We start from the raw sequence: 21043 nt of genomic DNA, 5'->3' as shown, positions 1-21043 counted from the left end.
TCAGCACTAGTTTAGCATGGAAGTGAACTACAAAGGGGAACAAATCCACTGTTAAGTATCTCCTACTGTTTGAAAAATTTGTATACCCATACAAATGTTGAATTACTAAACAAAATAATATAAAAAAAATGATATTTCAGTTCACTTGGATTTTAGAAATATCTCAATTCTAGTAACTTAATCTCAATTTAGTATCATCTTCTAACAATGATTGCTATCAGCTAAAATAGTTGACGTCTTTTTTGGGTCTTTCTTAAGCATCATTATAGACCTTTATTTCCAACCCTGCGCGTTCAGAATCACTTTGAAATTCCATCCAGGCGGGTATTGATTTAGACGGCTCTTTTGTATGTGTGTGTGCGTTTTTTTAAAGACGTTCTTCACAAAGTACGAACCAGATTATATTAATTTATAGTATTGTTGCTAACCTTCTATTCTGTTTTTGGCAAAATTCTGTCTTAATCCCCCATCTCCAACACAAATACTAGGCTCCAGGTGTTAACTTTTCGCGTTTCCACTTTTTTATAGGTATCCTTAACAAAAGAAGTCAATTGAGACAATTGTTATATTATGCAATTTACTTTCCAAGGAATACCTGACATTCTCCTTGCATTTCCTTTATATTTCATCAAGCAAAAGATACAAATTGATCAGTATTTCTAACATATATTTTAATATAAGGTAGCTTTTGTACTTACTTTAGTGTCAGGTTCTTGAAGACCAATAACCAGCAGACGACGAATCGTGACCTTTGATTCTTCTGATGGTTTGGGGGGGACAAAGTTTCCGCAAAAAATACTCCAATGTTTGTTCGTATAATCCCTCAGCACAATTGAAGAAAGTTGTCGTAAAGGTAGGCGAACCAATGGGTCAATAGATATTTCTGCTAAATGCACTCCATAACTTCTATCAGTAAGTTCTAACACTTTAAGCTTGTCTTCTCCAGCTCTTCTATGGTCTAGCTCAACTGACAGAGTTTTGGCCAGTGCTTCTAAGATTGTAATTCTTGAGCTCTCATCCATCTAAATGAATAAAAGTGTAGAAACAATGTTAGAGATGTGGTTAATATTTTTCTACTAATACTAGAAAGGATATTTTAGTGACTTAGATCAATTTTACCAGAAGGCTACACATGCCCAAGCCTTGATAGTAAAGAACTATCAGGATACATCCAGATCCAACAGATCCAGGTCTTGGAATGGCCATTCAAAGATACATTTATCATTCAATGAAAGAACTATTTCAAAGAGAACTCAAAACCAAACTTTTAACTGAAATATGCTGCAGTCCCTTCTGGAAAGGCAGTGTGCTTATGGTAGTATGTATAGTTGATGATAATTTTGGTCTTACACGGACCAACAATTTCTAAAGACGATAAAACTTGGAAGCATACAACAGTACAATTTAATATGATACTCAACAGGCTTTCCTCCAGAGTTTACCACCTGTAAACTTCATTTTTCTTCCTCAATATAGAATTTAATCATCAGGTCAAAAAATCAGTTCTATGGAACCACCCTGAAACTTCCATAAGCCTTCAGAGATATTAGATATTTTTTTCTTTTGGAAGACTTTAATTTTAGATCACGTCCATACACGAATTCTTACATTTTTTTTTCTTCTTTTTTTTAGAGTCAAACTAAAACTTTTCAGATCAACTTAACATCATAATTTCCAATAAAACTAAACTGAAGCCAAAACTTCCAATTTTAAATGGACAAAACCGAACAGTCTAAAATATTTTTTTGGGGTTTAACAGAACATAGACTTGTACCAATCTTAGCAACTGAGGCTTCTAGGAAAGTGGTAATATTTAAAAAAAAAAAATTTTTAGATTAACTTCTTATAATCTTTTAACTTACAAATAAGGCAGAGGTAGAATTATTAATATATTATGTCAACATGGATGCACCCATAATATTCCTAATGTATTTAACCATTCGAAAGAAAAAAACAGGTCAATAAATTTTGTATTACAAAGCATTATTGGCAAAAGACAAATCTTTTTTTTTTTTACCACAACCTACATTTTTGCAAAAATTTACAGAAAACTTTTAATTACTCTTAGTTCTCATTATCTGGTTACATTTATTTAATGTGTTTTATTTAAATGGTTCACATTTCTCACCCTTTTCCATTAAACTTTGAACATTATTTGTTTCTTTTGATGTTCCGCTTTTCTGGGGTATAATTCTGCTTGCCTGATTTTTGTTAGTTATATTTCTTTTTCCTTTTTTCATGCTTTATAGACGAACCATGTAAGTAAAATACATAACGAGGTAATATTTAAATTGTTATATTAGGATTGCCTGAATCTGTTGCAAGTGCCCTTAAAGAACAGCTTCAACCACTTCCCAAAATGACCAAAAGAATAAAAATAGAATTAAACAAGTACAAAAATTACATTTGTTGTAAGAAACGGTTTCTTGTCAACCTTAGCCCCCTCTGGAACTTTTTGGCTGGTTTGCCTTTCCTGAAAGAATTTCTATAGGCACCCTTGTTTTGTGAAATTGTCACATGTCTTCCAAATATCATTTACTAAGGGCCCAGATTCGTGGGAAAAGATTATGAGCGTTTGAGCACCATTAAACAAGATGAGCACGAATAGCAGAGATATGTATGCTCTTCTAAAATTGCCGTTTCTTATGCCTCTCACAATTTGGCTCTACCCGTAAGTAATAATCATTACAATGTGCAAATAACTACAAGCATTGAGAAGTGATATTACAGTCGATCATGTATTATGCAACTGCATTCTGTAGCACTACAACCTATCAAACTATTTTCATGTGAAGTTAGTTTGGGTGGGTGTGTTACAGTAAATCTTGCTTTTGGTGATAGGATTATTAAAGGTCATTTGTCAGCAAACCCCTCGAAGTCACTTGGCAATCCTTGAAATCAAACGTTTTCTAATGGAAAACCGATCAAATCAACAAAAAACAACATAGAGCACTTGGGAAAAAAGAAACAAACTGCAACAACTAAACAAAAAACAAGAAAATAAAAGGGGATCTAAATAAGGGAAAGGAAAAAAGAATACAAATAAAACCACTGAATACGATAATGAGACCAGTTGTAGTGAGTTGAGTGTCTCTTTAACAATTTATTGATCTAATTTTATTCTGGTCGGTTAGTGAGAAGTTTCAAGAAGAGAGTAGCATACAGTATGTTAAGAAGTCATATTTTTTCTAAACCCTTAGTCCATACATTCCTTCAATATCGAAGATTATCCATACTTGGGACATGCCTTAAAATGACGCCCATCCAATCTTGTCAGAAATCTAAAAAAAAAAAAATTACATAATAACATCTTTGTAGTAGGTAACATCTGCAGCAGATTCAAATCGAAAGTCACCATTTTGTCTTAAAGTAAGTTAGCCGTAAATTTCAGGTAAACTCACCAAAAATAATTTATGAACTTCTGTGAACTGTTTAGGGACACATAGAGTTCGAATTTACATTTAATTTAACTTTCTTATACGTTAGTTCCTTGTGAAATACAATTGGTGGGTCTCAAGTGTTCTTTTTACCATTTTAGATTATAATTATTATTATTTCAGTGACAATAGTTCGTTCCATACTTGGAACTGTCCCAAGTATTGGTATTTGGGGCATGTCCAACGTATGACAACTATAAACACATATGAAATAGCCAGTTTTATTTTGCTTTGACAAGATAATATATCTTGGAAGTCTATGAATTAGCCTATGAGTATTCCAAAAAATTGGATTGTTGTATTTTTCAAGGTACGATGGTAAGAAAAGAGCTGGCAAGAAACGATATTACGGATTATTTCACAAAATCAAGACCTTTTACTCAAAAAAACCAGAAGCAATTGGCCTCTCAAAGGGAACCAGTTTCAACTGCTACAATGTCATAATATTCTTTTCCAAGCAATGCTATAGAATGAACAGGTATAGTTTCTCTTCACTGAGTATATTGAACATGGATGACAGTGACTTGACCATTGTACTAATGCTACTCAAGATTGTTGTCGAGATAGGAATATGTCAATTTGAAAAAGCAACTTCAACAGATAGAGGACAGACTGTGACAATTATTGCCTGATTTTCAGCATCTGGATATTCAATTTCACCAATACTGGTTTTCCAAGAAAAAAGACAACAGCAAGGATGACATTAGGGGCTTATCTGATCTTGTTTCTTACGTTAGTGACAGTGACTGAACTACAGCTTCAATGTTCATTGAGTTTCTTCTTTACATTATCTCCACTGTACAGGCAAGCAAAGAAAAGCCTCAGCTACTTATTATGGATAATCATAAATCTCACTTATCAGTTGAAGCCATCCAGGTAGCAAAAGATGACCATAGGATCATGTTAATCTTGCCTCCACACACATCACGGAGACTCCAACCATTTGATATCGGGGGCTTCTACTCTCTGAGATCCCATTATAGCAAAGCTATTTGCAGTTTCTCTCTATGACATTCCTTAGTTTATTGGCGTTGCATATCCCATCATTCATTCATCCCATCAAAGACCACTGCAGTTTTCAAACAACAGGTATTTTACTCATTTAATGACAACTTTTTGCCATCAGCTCTAATTGACCAACCAAAGAAATACAGAACAAGTAACTGACCGACCTCAAATCCAGAAGAAGGGGTAGGTGTAACCTCTCAAAGCACATTAAGTCACCTGCGCTTTGATCCAGACAGATTCGCCTGTCTTGATAAGGACATATTCAATAGCTCGTCTGAGAAAGGCAACATCAAGAAGTTGAAAAAAAACCTGTAGAATACTAATGGTTGAAAGAAAAGTGCCCCATTCATGAAGTTTTCCCCTACTGATATAGTTTGACTAACATCACAACTCTCTTGCCAAATCCTCAGCCTCCAGAACAGATAAAAGACAAGGAGGACACTATGTATTTCTTCTTGATCAGTCAGAATTTCATATACTGTGAACAAATAGATATTGCTTTTCTTAATCCTTGTTTTACAATTTTGTGCTTCTTTCTTTCTGTTATTATAGTTTTACTCCATTACATCTATTAAATGGATAAGATTTGTATCAAGAAGACAAATTAAGCCCTAAGATGTATAAAGACCTATTCCATATTTAGGACAAAATAGGGGTTGTGAAATTAAAGCTTTTACTTAAAAACGAATAAGCTACCACAACTTTCTTAGATTATGCAAAAGATGCAGGGAAAATTTTGTCTCCTCATCGCAAAGCATGAAGCATTTGGAGGCAAAGAAAAAATGTAACAAGTATGGATACTCTTCCCTATTAAACTTTAGTTCAATTAGTTTTCTTATTACCAATGTAACCTTCCACGCTTTCTAACAGTAAGCAGCCCACAGTTAGTTTCCATTAAGCATCAGGAGCAGGTTTCTCAATTCAAGACACTGATCCTAATATCTAGAAATCTTTTGAATCGCACCACACATTTTCTAAAAATATTAATAATTATGAGCAAAATTTTAAGGAACGCACAATTTGCCTCAAGCTCTCTTTCTCTATTTTTTTTGTATACCAGAATATGTGTGAATTCTCCAGCATTTTTATGAGAGGAGGCAAGAGGGGCTCACATCCAGATAGTCAAGGGGCATGGGCTGTGTATTATTTTTTCGAAATTATTGGGCAGGGAGGGGGGAGCTCACCCCAACGACGTATCTGGTTGCAATTAATTTCACATGAATTTTTCAAAATATTTACTTTGAATTAAAATTTACATTAAATGAACAGCTTTCGTGTCCATGTTCATCCAAAATACAAATCCCTTGAAAGAAGAAAAAAGCAGAGAATTTTCTATGAGCCTCTTCAAGCGCAATCACGACGAATGCACTAAGACCATACCTAACCCCCATCAAAACATTCATTTCCAGCAGCTCTATGAAGGAGCATATCTACAGCACGCTATCAAAAATCTCAAAAGCCAAATTTGAAAAATTGACCTCTATCCTTATTTATTTTTCAAACTATTACCTGCCAATACAAGTTTCCATTCCACCAAAATTTTAACAGCTACAAATTATATTTGGGAATCATCTTCTTGCTTATAAGTTGTCTGTTTTTGGAACAGAAGATTGCCAATTGAAAATAAAGTCTCGTTCTTAATCTACTTATGATACTCTTATTAAACCAAGATTGAATATTCATAAATTGGCAACTTTCGTTCTAACAACAAATAATTGAAGTTTGAAGCTATTGAAAAGGAGAAGACACTTCAAAAGGGAATATTATTAAACATATTTTATGAATTAAACTGACCCAGAATAAACACATTTACCTGGGAATGTCTAATTTTATAACAAAGTCATTCACTTTATGTAGCCTTAAAATTATATTTGGGAATCATCAACTTGCTTATAAGTTGTCAGTTTTTGGAACAGAAGGCTGTTAGTTGAAAATAAAGTCTCGTTCTTAATCTACTTATGATACTCTTATTAAACCAAGATTGGATATCCTTAAATTGGCAGATTTCGTTTCTGGATAAAGCAACAACAACAAAAAATGAAGTTTGAAGGAATTGAAAAGGAGATAACACTTCAAAAGGAAATATTATTAAACATATTTTACGAATTAAACTGCCCCAGAATAAATACATTTACCTGGAAATGTCTAATATTATAACTAAGTCATTCACTTTATGCAGCCTTAAACACTTATTAACATTATTATTAAAATTCTTAAACATTAAACACTAACTCAGCTTTACTCAAATTTTTCTGATCATTCTCTACTCTTCTGTTTTGGTAGTAGGCCACTTCTGTTGACTGGTGATCTAAAACGTATTTGTATAAATTATTACCGGTACTGCAAATTTCTTTTATATCTACCTCGTTCTTACCGGAATACATAACTGGTTAAAAAGTATTGTGCGACAGATATTACTGGTGCTTTCGAAAAATTATCTGCCAAGCTAGCTATTGAAGCGCTTTATAGGCTGGGATGTTTTCATCGCATTATCCGTCTTTTTTCTGTATGTGATTAAATTTTGTTTCTTGTTTTACTTTGGTTGTTTTTCGTTTGTATTTTACTCCACTTAGCCTCTGTTTTATGAAGTGGGTGATATATAAATAATTATTATTATTATCTCAATTTGAGGAAAAAATTCATTGAATTGAAATAAAAGTGGATTGCTTCTAGTTACTTTAGATCGAATACTGCTAAAAGATGTCAGAATAATTTATAAATAAATGTTTACTAGAACTAATAAGCCTTGTTACTTCTAATACAAAACATTAGCAATCATGGATTCTCTGCCAATGATTAGAGAATTGAAACTAGCCTTTCCGCCATGCAGCATTAGGCTACGCTCCTCAGTTTTTGAATACCAGACTTGAAATTCTCAAACAGTTTCCTTGTTTTGTTAAAGATGGAAAGGTGCCAACTAGATATTCTGTACAAATTTCCATTCAATAGAATGTAAAAACAATTTTCAACTGCACTTTCTTGTCTATTGAAGATGAATCAGTCCGAGATATCCATAATTTCCAAAAAAGAAAGCAAATAAGTCAAGATTTTTCCGCTCTAATCGACAACGTTGACCAACTTCCTAACAAAATCAACGAGCTGAAATCTATTATTTACGCAAATAACTATAAAGTTATACTCCTTACTTAGGTATGTCCTAAGAACTCAAGAAACCAGCTCCTAGACTCACATGTTAATCTGCAAGGTTACCACACTATATCCAATCTATCATCTAGTCATTGCCGCCATGGAACACTTACATTAGTCAAATCCTCGTATGTTGTAACCCCTATTGCGCATCCCAGTGGATGCCCTCACGCTGAAACAATATTTTTCGATATTTCTGTTCCACAGAGTAAAAACCATTCCACTGTTAGAATTGGTTGTGTGTACAGAAGCCCATCATCACCTGAAAGATCAATTCCCCTATGTCACCTCTGATACTGTGAATCCAATCATAGACATGATCCATGATACTTGCCTCCACCAAATTGTCGACCAATCAACCCGTTTCATGAGCGGGCAGCTTCCAAGCCTCCTAGACCTAATATTTTTTAGAAGACCCTTCTTTATACTAAGTACATGCCCCCAATCGGGAAAAGCGACCATGTTGCCTTAGAAATAAAAACAAAATTCCTCAAAGCAACTAACAGCTACATCAAAAGGATCTTCATAGACTATGAGAAGATTAGAATGGACCTCAGCAACATCTCCTGGCATGATGTCCTAATCGGCTCTTTAGAACAACAATGGCAATGCTTCAAGGAATAACTGCTAAACAAAGCTGAACAGTACACTTCGAGCAAGCTCATCCCAAAACCGCGAACACTACCGACAATGACAAAAGATATTAAGAAGGAAATCAACCAAAAAAACAGACAATGTAAGAAATACAAAAGCATCCATCCCCGGAAAACAAAGAAAAATTTCCGAAGAGCAGGAACAGACTTAAAAATTTAACACGCGATTTATACACAAGCTTCGAATATAAACTTGCACACGAAGCTAAGACGAATCCAAAAAAATTTGGCGATATGTCTCTAGCCAAGACCATAATAGACGAGGCATCAGGAAACTAGTAACTGAGGATGGTGAAGAAACATCCGATATCAACAAGCTTGCAAACTCATTAAATCAGCAATTCATTTCTGTTTTCACCACTGAACCCGATGGTCCTTTACCCTCTTCACCTGAATACATTGTAACACCCCCAATGGAAAGCATCACTCTATCGCATACAGAGGTTCTCAGACGCTTACAGAAATTAGATACTAACAAATCACCAGGACCAGATAACCTACACTTCAGGCTATTAAAAGAAACTGCAGATATCATAGCAGAACCACTTAGGAGAATTTTCCGGACATCACTCGCCTCTAGAGTGCTGCCAGCAGACTGGAAAATAGTCAACATTACACCAGTTTTCAAGAAAGGTAATCGTTCCAAGCATGAAAACTATCGGCCAATTAGCCTGACCTCAGTTGTCGTCAAAATACTTGAGCGCATAGTCAATGATTCAATCCTTAAGCACTTGACAACCAACAAGATCTTGTCCCCCAAGCAGCATGGCTTCCAGTCAGGGAAATCAATTGAAACAAACCTCTTGGAATCATACAAGGAAATCATAGACCTAATTGACCACAGATATCCGGTTGACCGGCTCTTACTGGACTTAGCTAAGGCCTTTGAAAAGGTTCCTCACAGTTGACAGCACTCCAAAATATCCGCTATCGGCATCAATCAGGCTGTTGTAGAATGGCTAATGAATTTCCTTACAAAGCGCAAGAAAAATGTTCGCTTATTTGCTACAGATGGCAAACCAATGTACTCTGACGAGGCTGAAGTAATGAGCGGAGCACCACAGGGAACTGTACTGGGCCGAACTCTCTTTCTCATTTACATCAATGATATATTCAACCATTTTGAAAATGGCATGCACCTGTTTGCTGATGATGCCAAACTCTTTGGTATTGCATGCCCTCAGAGTATCCAGCGTGACATAGATGAGTTACAAGCTTGGAACCATGACTGGCTTCTCCAATTTAATGTTGGAAAGTGCTGTGTATTACACCTTGGACCCAATAACCCAATGGCAAACTACACGATCTACAACCCCACCACCAAAGTAAGGGAGCAACTAAATAACAGAACTGAAGAAAGGGATCTAGGTGTCATTATTGATGATAAACTTAAAATTTCACAGCAATGTCCAACACGTTGTTTCCTGTGCAAGCTCCAGTCTTGAACTATTAAAATGAACCATCAACAGCAGACAGGCATCTATATTTATAAAATTATACAAGGCTCTTGTCAGACCTCATCTCGATTTTGGCATGTATCTTGCTGGTCGTTCTTATCAACAAGATGTGAGGCTCATCAAAAACGTACAGAGACGAGCAACAAAATACATAAGAAGTCTAGCATCAACCTCATATGAGGACCGCCTCAAGTACCTCAAACTACCCACTCTGGTTTACCGACGCTTGCGCAGCAATAAGATGCTTACTTATAAGCTACAGAACGAAAAGTCAGCAATGTTTGGCGGCAATCTCAGTACCTGCCAGCACAACACAAGAGGACACTCCAAGAAGCTACCAAAGTCAAGCTCCTGATCTAAAACTCCCCGAACATTCTTTTCGAGAAGAGTCATAAATCATTGGAATAAACTGAATGATTCAACTGTCAGTGCTCCCTCCATCCAGTCCTTCAAAAACCAACTTGACAAAGAGTGAGAGAAGAAGCAGTGGAGGTTCAACTGGCAGTCATCAACTCAAGAGCACTACAGGTCTGGAAGATCTTAAAGCTCTCAGATGGATTAAGGTAATTAAGGTAAGATAAATGATGTCTTTTCAAAGCTTGTTCATCATTAAACAATTGTTTCTGGGAAAAATTATATTTGAGCCCTTTAAGGGCTAAAAGGGCTCAAAACAGTCTATAGTAATCAAAAGTTTGAAAATGTGTTTCTAACAAAAGTGACTAGCAAGAAAAAATTGAAAGTTGTAGCTGATTCAGGAATGATAATTATTATTGGTCTTAGTAATAAAAGCATGTTAGAAACAACATGAGTTTTGCTGTAATGTAATTTTTGATGGGTTTCAGTTTCTTTGGCTAATGTTTATATTAACAGATAATTCAGATAGCTAAGAAATAATCTCACCTTTATAGTCAGAATGGTAAAATTATAGCATTTCAAATATTCTTGCCAATAAAGTGAACATATCACTTGATGCCTTCTTTTATACTCTTTACAAATATAATAATTGCTTCAACCTTAAGTTCAAATTTAAGCCCTTTTTAACCTAATCTAACCTTATTATAAATAATTTTTGCACTGAGAAAATGTAGAATTATTTTTTTTGAAAATGATGGAAAAGATGGCGCTGAGAAAATGTAGAATTATTTTGTGGAAAACAAGCAATAAATAATACTTTAAATAAAATTCGTCATTTTTAAGAGCTCAGAAAGTGCTTAAATTTGAATTTGTGGTAGAAGCAATTATTATATTTATAAAGGACATAAAAAACGGCATCAGGTGGTATGTTTGCTTTATTGGTAAGTTAGTTATATGAACTGTCATAATTTTTTTAAAATTTGCCATTTTTAAGCGCTCAAAACTGCTTAGATCTCAACTCAAGGTAGAGGCAATAATAATATGTGTAGAGAGCATAAAAAAGGCATCAAGTGGTATATTCACTTTACAGGAAAGCCAGTTATATAAATTGCTATAATTTTACCATAAGAATTGCATTCTGAATCTAAATTTAACATTCATTTTGCATCAGAAATAAAATTTACCCTCACCTCTATATATACCAATTCAGGGTATGAATTTGTACATTTGGGGGGGGGGTGTAAATATATATATATATATATATGTATATATATATATATATATATATATATATATATATATATATATATATATACTAGCTGTTGGGGTGGCGCTTCGCGCCACCCCAACACCTAGTTGGTGGGGGCGCTTCGCGCCCCCCCCAAGCCCCCCCGCGCGCGTAAGTCGTTACGCGCCATTGTAGTTGTGTCCCTATGTCCCACCTGTGAATATAGATATATATATATATATATATATATATATATATATATATATATATATATATATATATATATATATATATATATATATATATATATATATATATATATATATATATATATATATATATATATATATATATATATATATATATATATATGGTTTTAACTACGTAAACCTTGCGAATATACAACATTCTTTGCTGTCCCATTGTCTGTGCATATAAATAGATTGTCAGGTTTACCGACTCTTGAACATGCAACATATAATGGTCCATGGGAAAACAATCTGTATTCAGATCTATACCTCATGATTCTAATGATTGCCCTTGAGCTTTGTTGATGGTGATTGCTAATCGACCATTCCCTGTCACGGTGTCCCGGTCGTCATTTATATCCCCCTATTTCCCCCGGTGTCCCCGTTGTAGTTGTGTCCCTGTGTCCCGGTCGTCATTTATATTCCCTGTGTCCCGGTCGTCATTTGTATCCCGGTGTCCCGGTCTGTATATACATTCGTTTTTTAGTTTTGTTTTTCTCCTTTATTTTTTTCCTTTTTTTTTCTTTTTTAGTTTATTTAGATTTTTAGATTTTTTAGTTTTTTTATTAGTTTTTAGTTTTTTTTTCTTTTTAGTTTTTTTGTAGTTTTTACCTTCTTTTTAGTTTTGTTAATTTTTTTTTTTACTTATGTCCTGGTCGTCATTTATACTCCCTGTGTCCCGGTGCTTTGTTGATTGCTAATCGAACATTCCTTTTGTCCTGGTCGCTTTCTCTTTGAGTGTCGTCATTTATTTTTTTCTTTTTTAGTTCTTTTAGTTTTTACCTTTTTTAGTTTTTTTTAGTTTTTTAGATGAAATTTTTTTTAGTTTTTTCCTTTTTTTCTTTTTAGTTTTTTATTGGTTTTTACCTTTATTTTAGCTTATTTTTCAGTTTTTTCCTTTTTTTTAGTTTTTTTTTATTTTTTATTTTTTTTAGTTTTTTACCTTTTTTTAGTTTTTTTATTTTTTTTAGTTTTTTAGCTTTTTTACTTTTTTTATTAGTTTTTAGTTTTTTTTGTAGTTTTTGCCTTTTTTTAGTTTTTTCAGTTTTTTTTTTAGTTTTTTATTGGTTTTTACCTTTATTTTAGCTTATTTTTCAGTTTTTTTCCTTTTTTTTAGTTTTTTTTTAGTTTTTTTAGTTTTTTACCTTTTTTTAGTTTTTTTAGTTTTTTTAGTTTTTTAGCTTTTTTATTTTTTTTATTAGTTTTTAGTTTTTTTTGTAGTTTTTGCCTTTTTTTAGTTTTTTTAGTTTTTTAGCTTTTTTATTAGTTTTTAGTTTTTTTTGTAGTTTTTGCCTTTTTTTAGTTTTTTTCTTTTTAGTTTTTTTGTAGTTTTTACCTTCTTTTTAGTTTTGTTAGTTTTTTTTTTTTACTTATGTCCTGGTCGTCATTTATACTCCCTGTGTCCCGGTGCTTTGTTGATTGCTAATCGAACATTCCTTTTGTCCTGGTCGCTTTCTCTTTGAGTGTCGTCATTTATTTTTTTCTTTTTTAGTTCTTTTAGTTTTTACCTTTTTTAGTTTTTTTTAGTTTTTTAGATGAAAATTTTTTTTAGTTTTTTCCTTTTTTCTTTTTAGTTTTTTATTGGTTTTTACCTTTATTTTAGCTTATTTTTCAGTTTTTTCCTTTTTTTTAGTTTTTTTTTTATTTTTTATTTTTTTTAGTTTTTTACCTTTTTTTAGTTTTTTTAGTTTTTTTAGTTTTTTTAGTTTTTTTAGTTTTTTTAGTTTTTTTAGTTTTTTTAGTTTTTTTAGTTTTTGCTTTTTTACTTTTTTTATTAGTTTTTAGTTTTTTTTGTAGTTTTTACCTTTTTTTAGTTTTTTCAGTTTTTTTTTAGTTTTTTATTGGTTTTTACCTTTATTTTAGCTTATTTTTCAGTTTTTTCCGTTTTTAGTTTTTTTAGTTTTTTACCTTTTTTTAGTTTTTTTAGTTTTTTAGCTTTTTTATTTTTTTTATTAGTTTTTAGTTTTTTTTTTGTAGTTTTTGCCTTTTTTTAGTTTTTTTAGTTTTTTAGCTTTTTTATTAGTTTTTAGTTTTTTTTTGCAGTTTTTGCCTTTTTTTAGTTTTTTTAGTTTTTTAGCTTTTTTATTTTTTTATTAGTTTTTATTTTTTTTTGTAGTTTTTGCCTTTTTTTAGTTTTTTCAGTTTTGACGTCACCTGATCCAGTTTTTTCAGGTGACGTCACCTGATCCACAGATCCACACACAGACAACTTATTTTTATATATATAGATATATATATATATATATATATATATATATATGTATATATATATATATATATATATATATATATATATATATATATATATATATATATATATATATATAGACTGGAGGTATTTCATTTCTAATGCAAATGGACATTGAATTTAGATTAAGGATGCAGTTGCAGTTCTGACTATAGGGATAGGTTTGTTTCTTACCTAGCCTATCTGAATAATCTGTTAAATATATCAGTTTCTTTTTAAAAACTCCTACAAGCTTAAATTTGTTTTCAAAATAGCACTTTACTATTAAGACAAAGGAAACTAATGGCCAAATTCTAGTTAATTGACTTCTCGCTATCTCGAAAAGGGTTTAGGTTAGGAAAATTGAAACTTTCGGGGATGGGTCTACAGGCTAAAGTATGTCCCGGGAAGTATTTTAAAGTACCCACCTCTACTCCTTCTCCCTATTGAAATTTTCACAAAACAACATTTTACCTTAATTTTCAATTACTAGTTGCTTTTTCTCTGCTTTTAGTTCTGAAAATGCAATTCCTGTTATTTGAGTAGAGTTTTGAGCCATATCAATTTTTTGTTCAAAATTGAGGAAATGTATTTGCATATCTGTAAAACCTTATAAAATGGAACTGAGCAAAGTTATGAAGCTGAAAACAATTTTGTTGTATTTCAATTAAGCAGAAGATCTATTTTGCAAGGTTTCACTTTTATAACGAATATATTTTTAAAGGTCATCAAAGGTCAGGGCCCTCTAGAGGGAGAAGGAGCGGAGGTAGTTACTTCAAAATACCTTCCCAGGACATACTTTAGTCTGTAGATTCATAAATATAGGCGTATCTAAATAACCTCTGCAGTTAGTCTAGACCTAATTAACTTTGTAATTAGGCTACTTTATACCTAGACTAGGCTTAATGTCCAAAGGAGGTGACAAATAAATCTGCCACAAATTATTTTGACTGTCCTGTCACCTAACTTACTCCCTAGATACTTTAGTGGGATAAATTAAAACAAGAGCTAAGAGCTCATATGGCACTTGTGACGAGGTATGAAGAGCTAAGAGCCAAGAGATCATATGGTATGAGCTCTAACAAAATTCTAAGAATCAATACATTGATTTAAAAGGAAAATAAGAGGCTTAATGCCGGTCAGGATTTAAAATAAGAGCTCTGAGTCACGATGTCCTTCTAAATATAAAAATTCATTAAGATCTGATCACCCACTCGTATGCTATAAATACCTAATTTTTTCTAATTTTTCCTCTCCCTTTAGCCCCCCAGATGGTCGAAACTGGGAAAACGACTTTATCAAGTCAATTTGTGCAGCTCCCTGACCCACCTAACAATTTTCATCGTCCTAGCACGTCCAGAAGCACCAAACTCGCCAAATCACTGAACTCCTCCCCCCAACTCCCCCAAAGAGAGCGAATCCAGTACGGTTCCGTCAATCACATATTAAGGACATTTGCTTATTCTATCCACCAAGCCTCATCCCGATTCCTCCACTCAAAGTGTTTTCCAAGATTTCCCCCTCCATCTCCCCCTAATGTCAAAAGATCTGGTCAAGATTTGAAATAAAAGCTCTGAGACATGAATTCCTTCTAAAAAAAAAAATTCATTAAGATCCGATCACCTATACGTAAGATAAAAATACCCCAATTTTAACGTTTTCCAAGAATTCTGGTTTCCCCCTCCAATCCCCCAATGTCACAGGATCTGGTCAGAATTTAAAATTAGAGCTTTAAAGCACAAGATCCTTCTAAATATTAAATTTCATTAAGATCTGGTAACCCTTTTGTAAGTTACAAATACATCAATTTTCAAAATTACCCCCCCCCCTCCACCAAAGAGAGCAGATCCGGTTATGTCAGTCACGTATCTTAGACAGGTTTTTATTCTGCCCATCCAGTTTCATCCTGATCTCACTGCTTTAAGTATTTTCAAAGATTTCCGGTACCCCCCAACTGCCCCCCCCCCCCAATTACGCTGGATCCGGTTGAGATTTAAAATAAGAGATCTGAGTTACGAGGTCCTTCTAAATATGAAATTTCATTAAGATCCGATCACTCCTTCGTAAGTTGAAAATACGTCATTTTTTCTAATTTTTCAGAATTAACCCCCCCCCCCCCAATAGAGCGGACCCGTTCAAATTATGTAAATAACGTATCTAAGACTTGTGCTTATTTTTCCCACCAAGTTTCATCCCGATCCCTCCACTCTAAGCGTTTTCCAAGATTTTAGCCCCCCCCCCCTCAATTCCCCCCAATGTCACCAGATCCAGTCGGGATTTAAAATAAGAGCTCTGAGACACGATATCCTTCCAAATTTCATTGAGATCCGATTACTCCTTCGTAAGTTACATATACCTCATTTTTTCTATTTTTTTCAGAATTAACCCTACCCCCCCCCCAACTCCCCAAAACAGAGAAGATCCGTTCCGGTTATGTCAATTATGTATCTAGGACTTGTGCTTATTTTTCCCACCAAGTTTCATCCCGATCCCTCCACTCTAAGTGTTTTCCAAGTTTTAGGTTTCCCCCTCCCAACTCCCCGCCCCCGTAACCAGATCCGGTAGGGATTTGAAATAAGAGCTTTAAGACACGATATCCGTAAAAACATCAAATTTCATTGACATCCGATCACCCGTTCGTAAGTTGAAAATACCTCATTTTTTCTAATTTTTAAGAATTACTCCCCCCCCCCAACTACCCCAAAGAGAGCGAATCAGTTCCGATTATGTCAATCATGTATCTGGGACTTGAGCTTATTTTTCCCATCAAGTTTCATCAAAATGCTAAATTCCACATTTTTGTAGATAATTTTTGTAGATAAAGGCGACATAATTCAGCAAATAAAGGAAAAAACAAAAAGCTTTTGCTGGTATTCTCTTGCTTTGGATGAACCAACTGATTTGTGTGATACCTCTCAGCTCTTAGTATTCATTCTTGGTGTTGATAGTGAATTTAATGTGACCCAAGAATTAGCATCAGTTCACAGCATGCACAGCACAAAAACTGGAAAAGACATTTCCAATGAAGTAAGTAAAACTATAACAGAATATAACCTGGAATGGAAACAAGAGCAGCGTGTGACAATTGATGGAGGAAAGAATATGTCTGGGACAAAACGGGGATTGGTTGGGCAAATTACAACTGCTTGCGAGGTTGGAGGATTCTCAAAACCCATTTTTCTGCATTGCCTTATCCATCAACCAGCATTGTGTCTAAAATATGTTGATATGTCTTGTAATCTGTTGTTTCTCTGGTTAATTTCATTAGATCTCATGCACTCAACCATCGCCAGTTCCGTGATTTCTTGAAAGAAATTGATTCGGAGTTTGTTAACTTGCTTATTATACAGCAGTTAGATGGCTTAGTTGTGGAAAGATTTTGCTGCATTTCTTTGAGCTCAGATCACAAATTGACTTAGTTCTCACAGAGAAAAATAAACCTCAGCCATTATTATCAGATTCTGAATGGATTTGGAAACTGGCATTTTTTGCAGATATGACAGGTCATATGAATCACTTGAATCTGAAATTGCAAGGTAAAACAAATTTGATCAGTGACTACTTTGTTCATGTCAAGGCATTCAGAGCAAAACTTACGCTACTTGAAGGCCAGATGAAAGTTAAGAATTTTGCTCATTTTCCATGTTGTGAAAAATTTCATGCAGAAAGTAAAGTTGAATTTTCTTCTTCATTTGGAAATGAAATACTTTCAGATTTTAAAAAGCAGTTTCAGGAGCGATTTGCTGACCTGGATGCCAAAGAAAATGAAATTAGGCTCTTTCATAATCCATTCGAATGCAATGCTGAAAATCTTCCAAAACTATTTCAAATGGAAATTTTTGATCTCCAGGCAGATGACAGACTGAAAAATAAGTATAGAGAAGGAAATCTGATTGACTTTTATAAATGTCTGCAGCCAGATCAGTTTCCAAATTGAATAAAGTTTGCTTGTAGTTTTGTGTTCATTTTTGGTACAACATACTTGTGTGAACAAAACTTTTCCAAAATGAAGTATGTGAAATTTAACTATCGAGTAAATTTGTCTGATGATCATTTGAAGTCTATTTTTACAAATGGCTCATCTAATCTGGAACCTGATTTTAATGAAATTTTAGAATCAAAAGGACAGTATCATTCGTCACACTAATTTTGTTACATAAAACTAAAGGCAGGAGTCTATTTAGTTTACCCTGATTTTTCCAACAAGATACGCTTTAATTTTTTTATGTTTATACTCTAATATTTGACGAAATTAAATTACTGGCACTAATTTGTTTCTTTTTTTCTCTCATTTTGTATCCCTTCGGCCCGCATAAATATGGGAAATATATAATATGGCCCTTACATTGAAAAGTTAGGAGACCCCTGGTCTAAATGACCACTCTTCCTCCCAAAAATTCGTCCCTTAATTCAGTCAACTGCTCATGAGCAAGCAATCGATAGGAAATGTTTTTGCCCTCAATTGTCACTTGAACAAAGCAATGATGAAAAAAGAAAAAGCAGTCATGGGCACAATTGTAACAGTCGTAAAAAAAGAGCATGGTGCAGGGGTGATTAAAGTTGATTACATTTTCACTCTCGCTACCCCTTCTCAGTAAATTCATCGCTACCCCAAATGTTTGTTCGGGTGACAAAACATATCATCAGTTTGTCAGTTTAGGCAAGGTTTACTTCTTACAACATACAATTGGTATTGAGTAACAGTAGAAATAAACTACTTAAATCGGCTATTTCTCTGATTAAAAACCCTTAATGTCGTCGTATTAGAAAACAAATATTACGGGATAAAGTTGAAAAAACAACTGGAAAAACTTAAACTTTTAGTGAAAATTCCAGTCTTTGGAGTACGTTAGGCTCCAAAAGATAATTTGAAAAAAAACATTAACAAAAGAAAACATACAATCAAGCATTTACACTGGCTGTATATCATAAAAGACTGTGTTTTGGTTTCTTTAACCCCCTTTCTTGGGAACTACAATACCAAAATAAACCCTTGGTAAATTAAACTGCAAGTAAATAATCAATTTGACTAAGGCACAATGTAATTTTCTATGTAATATTCGACTAAAAGAAAAATATTCATGGTCAAGATTTATGTTCCATGCGCAAGTTTTTTTTGTTTTTTTTTGTTTTTGTTTTTTTGCAGTCCTATAGTTACCATATTTCAACACAAGATGACGATTTTGCTATCAGTTTGCTTTGTAAAAAAAACTAAAACTTACAATTACGCATTTACAATAACTGCATATTGTAAAAGACTGTTTTGTTTTATTTTACCTTATTTTGTGAAGCAGACTACAATATAAAATAAAAAACATGACTTAAACTAAATTACAAGTCAGTAATAAACTAAATGAATAATAAATTAAAGGAAAAATGGAATTTTCCGTTGATTGAAATAAAAAATTTGACACAAATGACAATTACAGTTAAGGTTTATGGTTCATAGCTATGTTATTTTGTCTGTTTTTTGTTAGTTTGTTTTTGCCAGTCCTGCGGTTTAAATGTTACAATGCAAGACGACAATTCCGCCAAATTAGATTTTTGAAATTGGCTTGCCATTTTTTCAGATTATAAATTATCTTAAAAATAATGCAGAACCATGCAAAAATAAGAAAAACATTCTATTCATTGAGAGGGTTTAGATCATTTTCTAGAATCAGATTCCAATAAATTCATTATTCTAGTTCGATGGATAGACAAATCTAAAACTACTCATGCAATATTAATGATTAATTAAAAATCATTAATGATTAATTATCTAATCCTTTGAGTGCATGTTACAGCTGTAATCTTGCCTTAAACATGTTTCGCAGACAGCACAAAACTTAAATGAAAAATGTAAACAGATTTTTCGTCATTCACTTTCAAAGTTTATTTTTAGTTAAACTTAAATGTTTTGGGTTAAATTTGTTTAAGGTTTAGAAAAAATTTTGTAATCAAATTTAGTAGTTTACTAAACCTGAAATTTATGAAATACTAGCTGTTGGTGTGGCGCTTCGCACCACACCAATACCTAGTTGGGGAGAGGGGGCGCTTTGCACCCCCCAAGCCCCCCCCGCGCACGTAAGTCGTTACGCGCCATATTAGTTACGCGCCATTGTAGTTGTGTCCCTGTGTCCCACCTGTGAATATAGATAGATATATCTATATATATGTTTTTAACTACGAAAAACTTGCTGTCCCATTGTCTGTACATATAAATAGATTGTCAGGTGTACCGACTCTTGAACATGCAACATATATTTGTCCATGGGAAAACAATCCGTATTCAGATCTATACCACATTTTTCTAATGACTGCTCTTGGGCTTTGTTGATGGTAATTGCTAATCGAATATTCCCTGTGTCCCCGTCGTCATTTATATATCCCCCATGTGCCCTTCCGGCGTCCCCGTTGTGGTAGTGTCCCTGTGGCCCGGTCGTCATTTATATTCCCTGTGTCCCGGTGTCTCGGTCTGTAATTTCTTTTTGAGTGCCCCGGTCGTCATTTATATTCCCTGTGTCCTGCTTGTCATGAGTGTCCCGGTCGTCATTTATATTCCTTGTGTCCCGGTGTCCCGGTCTGTAACATACGACAATAGGTCAATTGTGTTGTAACTTTGTTCACGATCCCATTCTACACATGTAGAAATAGAAGCAGTACGATTAGGTGAAGGCATTCCCAAATGCTTGAGAAGTTTATTTGCAATAGATAAGCACAAATCTTCAATCATAACTACAGTGCAGTTATAAGTTTAAGCAGTTCTTGTCAACTGATTGTTTCGCCTATAAAGAATATTATCTCGAGGTAAGAACTGATCACCAACCATAACGATTGCCACTTCGTTGATAGTTACGTATTAGTAGGCATCAATTCGATTGCTGTTTTGAACAGAAGCACTAAATTATTATCTTTGTGGAAAAGATGTTGCAACTGGGAAACGATAGTTCTTTCAACATCGTTTTTTCTTATCATCGGTATCACTTTCAAGTTGTTTGGTTTGTTTTACCTTGGCGTGTCTTTCGTCACTATGAAATACATATCGCCGAACCTTTGTTCGGCTTTGATGACCTTATCCAAGTCAAAATCCCAAACCCAATCATCATCGCTATCATTTTCAGTTTTGATACGTTTTGACTCTCGCTGTCCAGGTTGATTTTCATCTAACTGCGCGGTTTTGCGTTCTTTAGCCCCAAGCCTTTTGGCATTAACTCCAAGCCCCAAGCCATTTGGTAGTTAGATGAAAATCCACCTGGACAGCGAGAGTCAAAACATATCAAAACTGAAAATGATAGCGATGAT

At 33.8% G+C, this 21043-nt stretch overlaps 1 protein-coding gene across 2 annotated transcripts in view; it reads right to left on the bottom strand.

Moving 5' to 3' along the window:
* LOC136035581 (importin-9-like) overlaps positions 1–21043 on the bottom strand; it is a 123034-nt gene that overhangs the window by 64019 nt on the left and 37972 nt on the right. For both annotated transcript variants that reach the window (XM_065717454.1, XM_065717455.1), the window contains exon 9: positions 699–1022. In XM_065717454.1, coding sequence (XP_065573526.1) covers positions 699–1022 — 324 coding nt within the window. The remainder of the gene's footprint in view (positions 1–698; positions 1023–21043) is intronic.

The sequence above is a fragment of the Artemia franciscana genome, chromosome 14 (genome assembly GCF_032884065.1).
Source record: "Artemia franciscana chromosome 14, ASM3288406v1, whole genome shotgun sequence".
Classification (NCBI taxonomy): domain Eukaryota; kingdom Metazoa; phylum Arthropoda; class Branchiopoda; order Anostraca; family Artemiidae; genus Artemia; species Artemia franciscana.
Note: the sequence above shows the minus strand (reverse complement) of the source record. Positions and strands in the feature narration are given on the sequence as shown.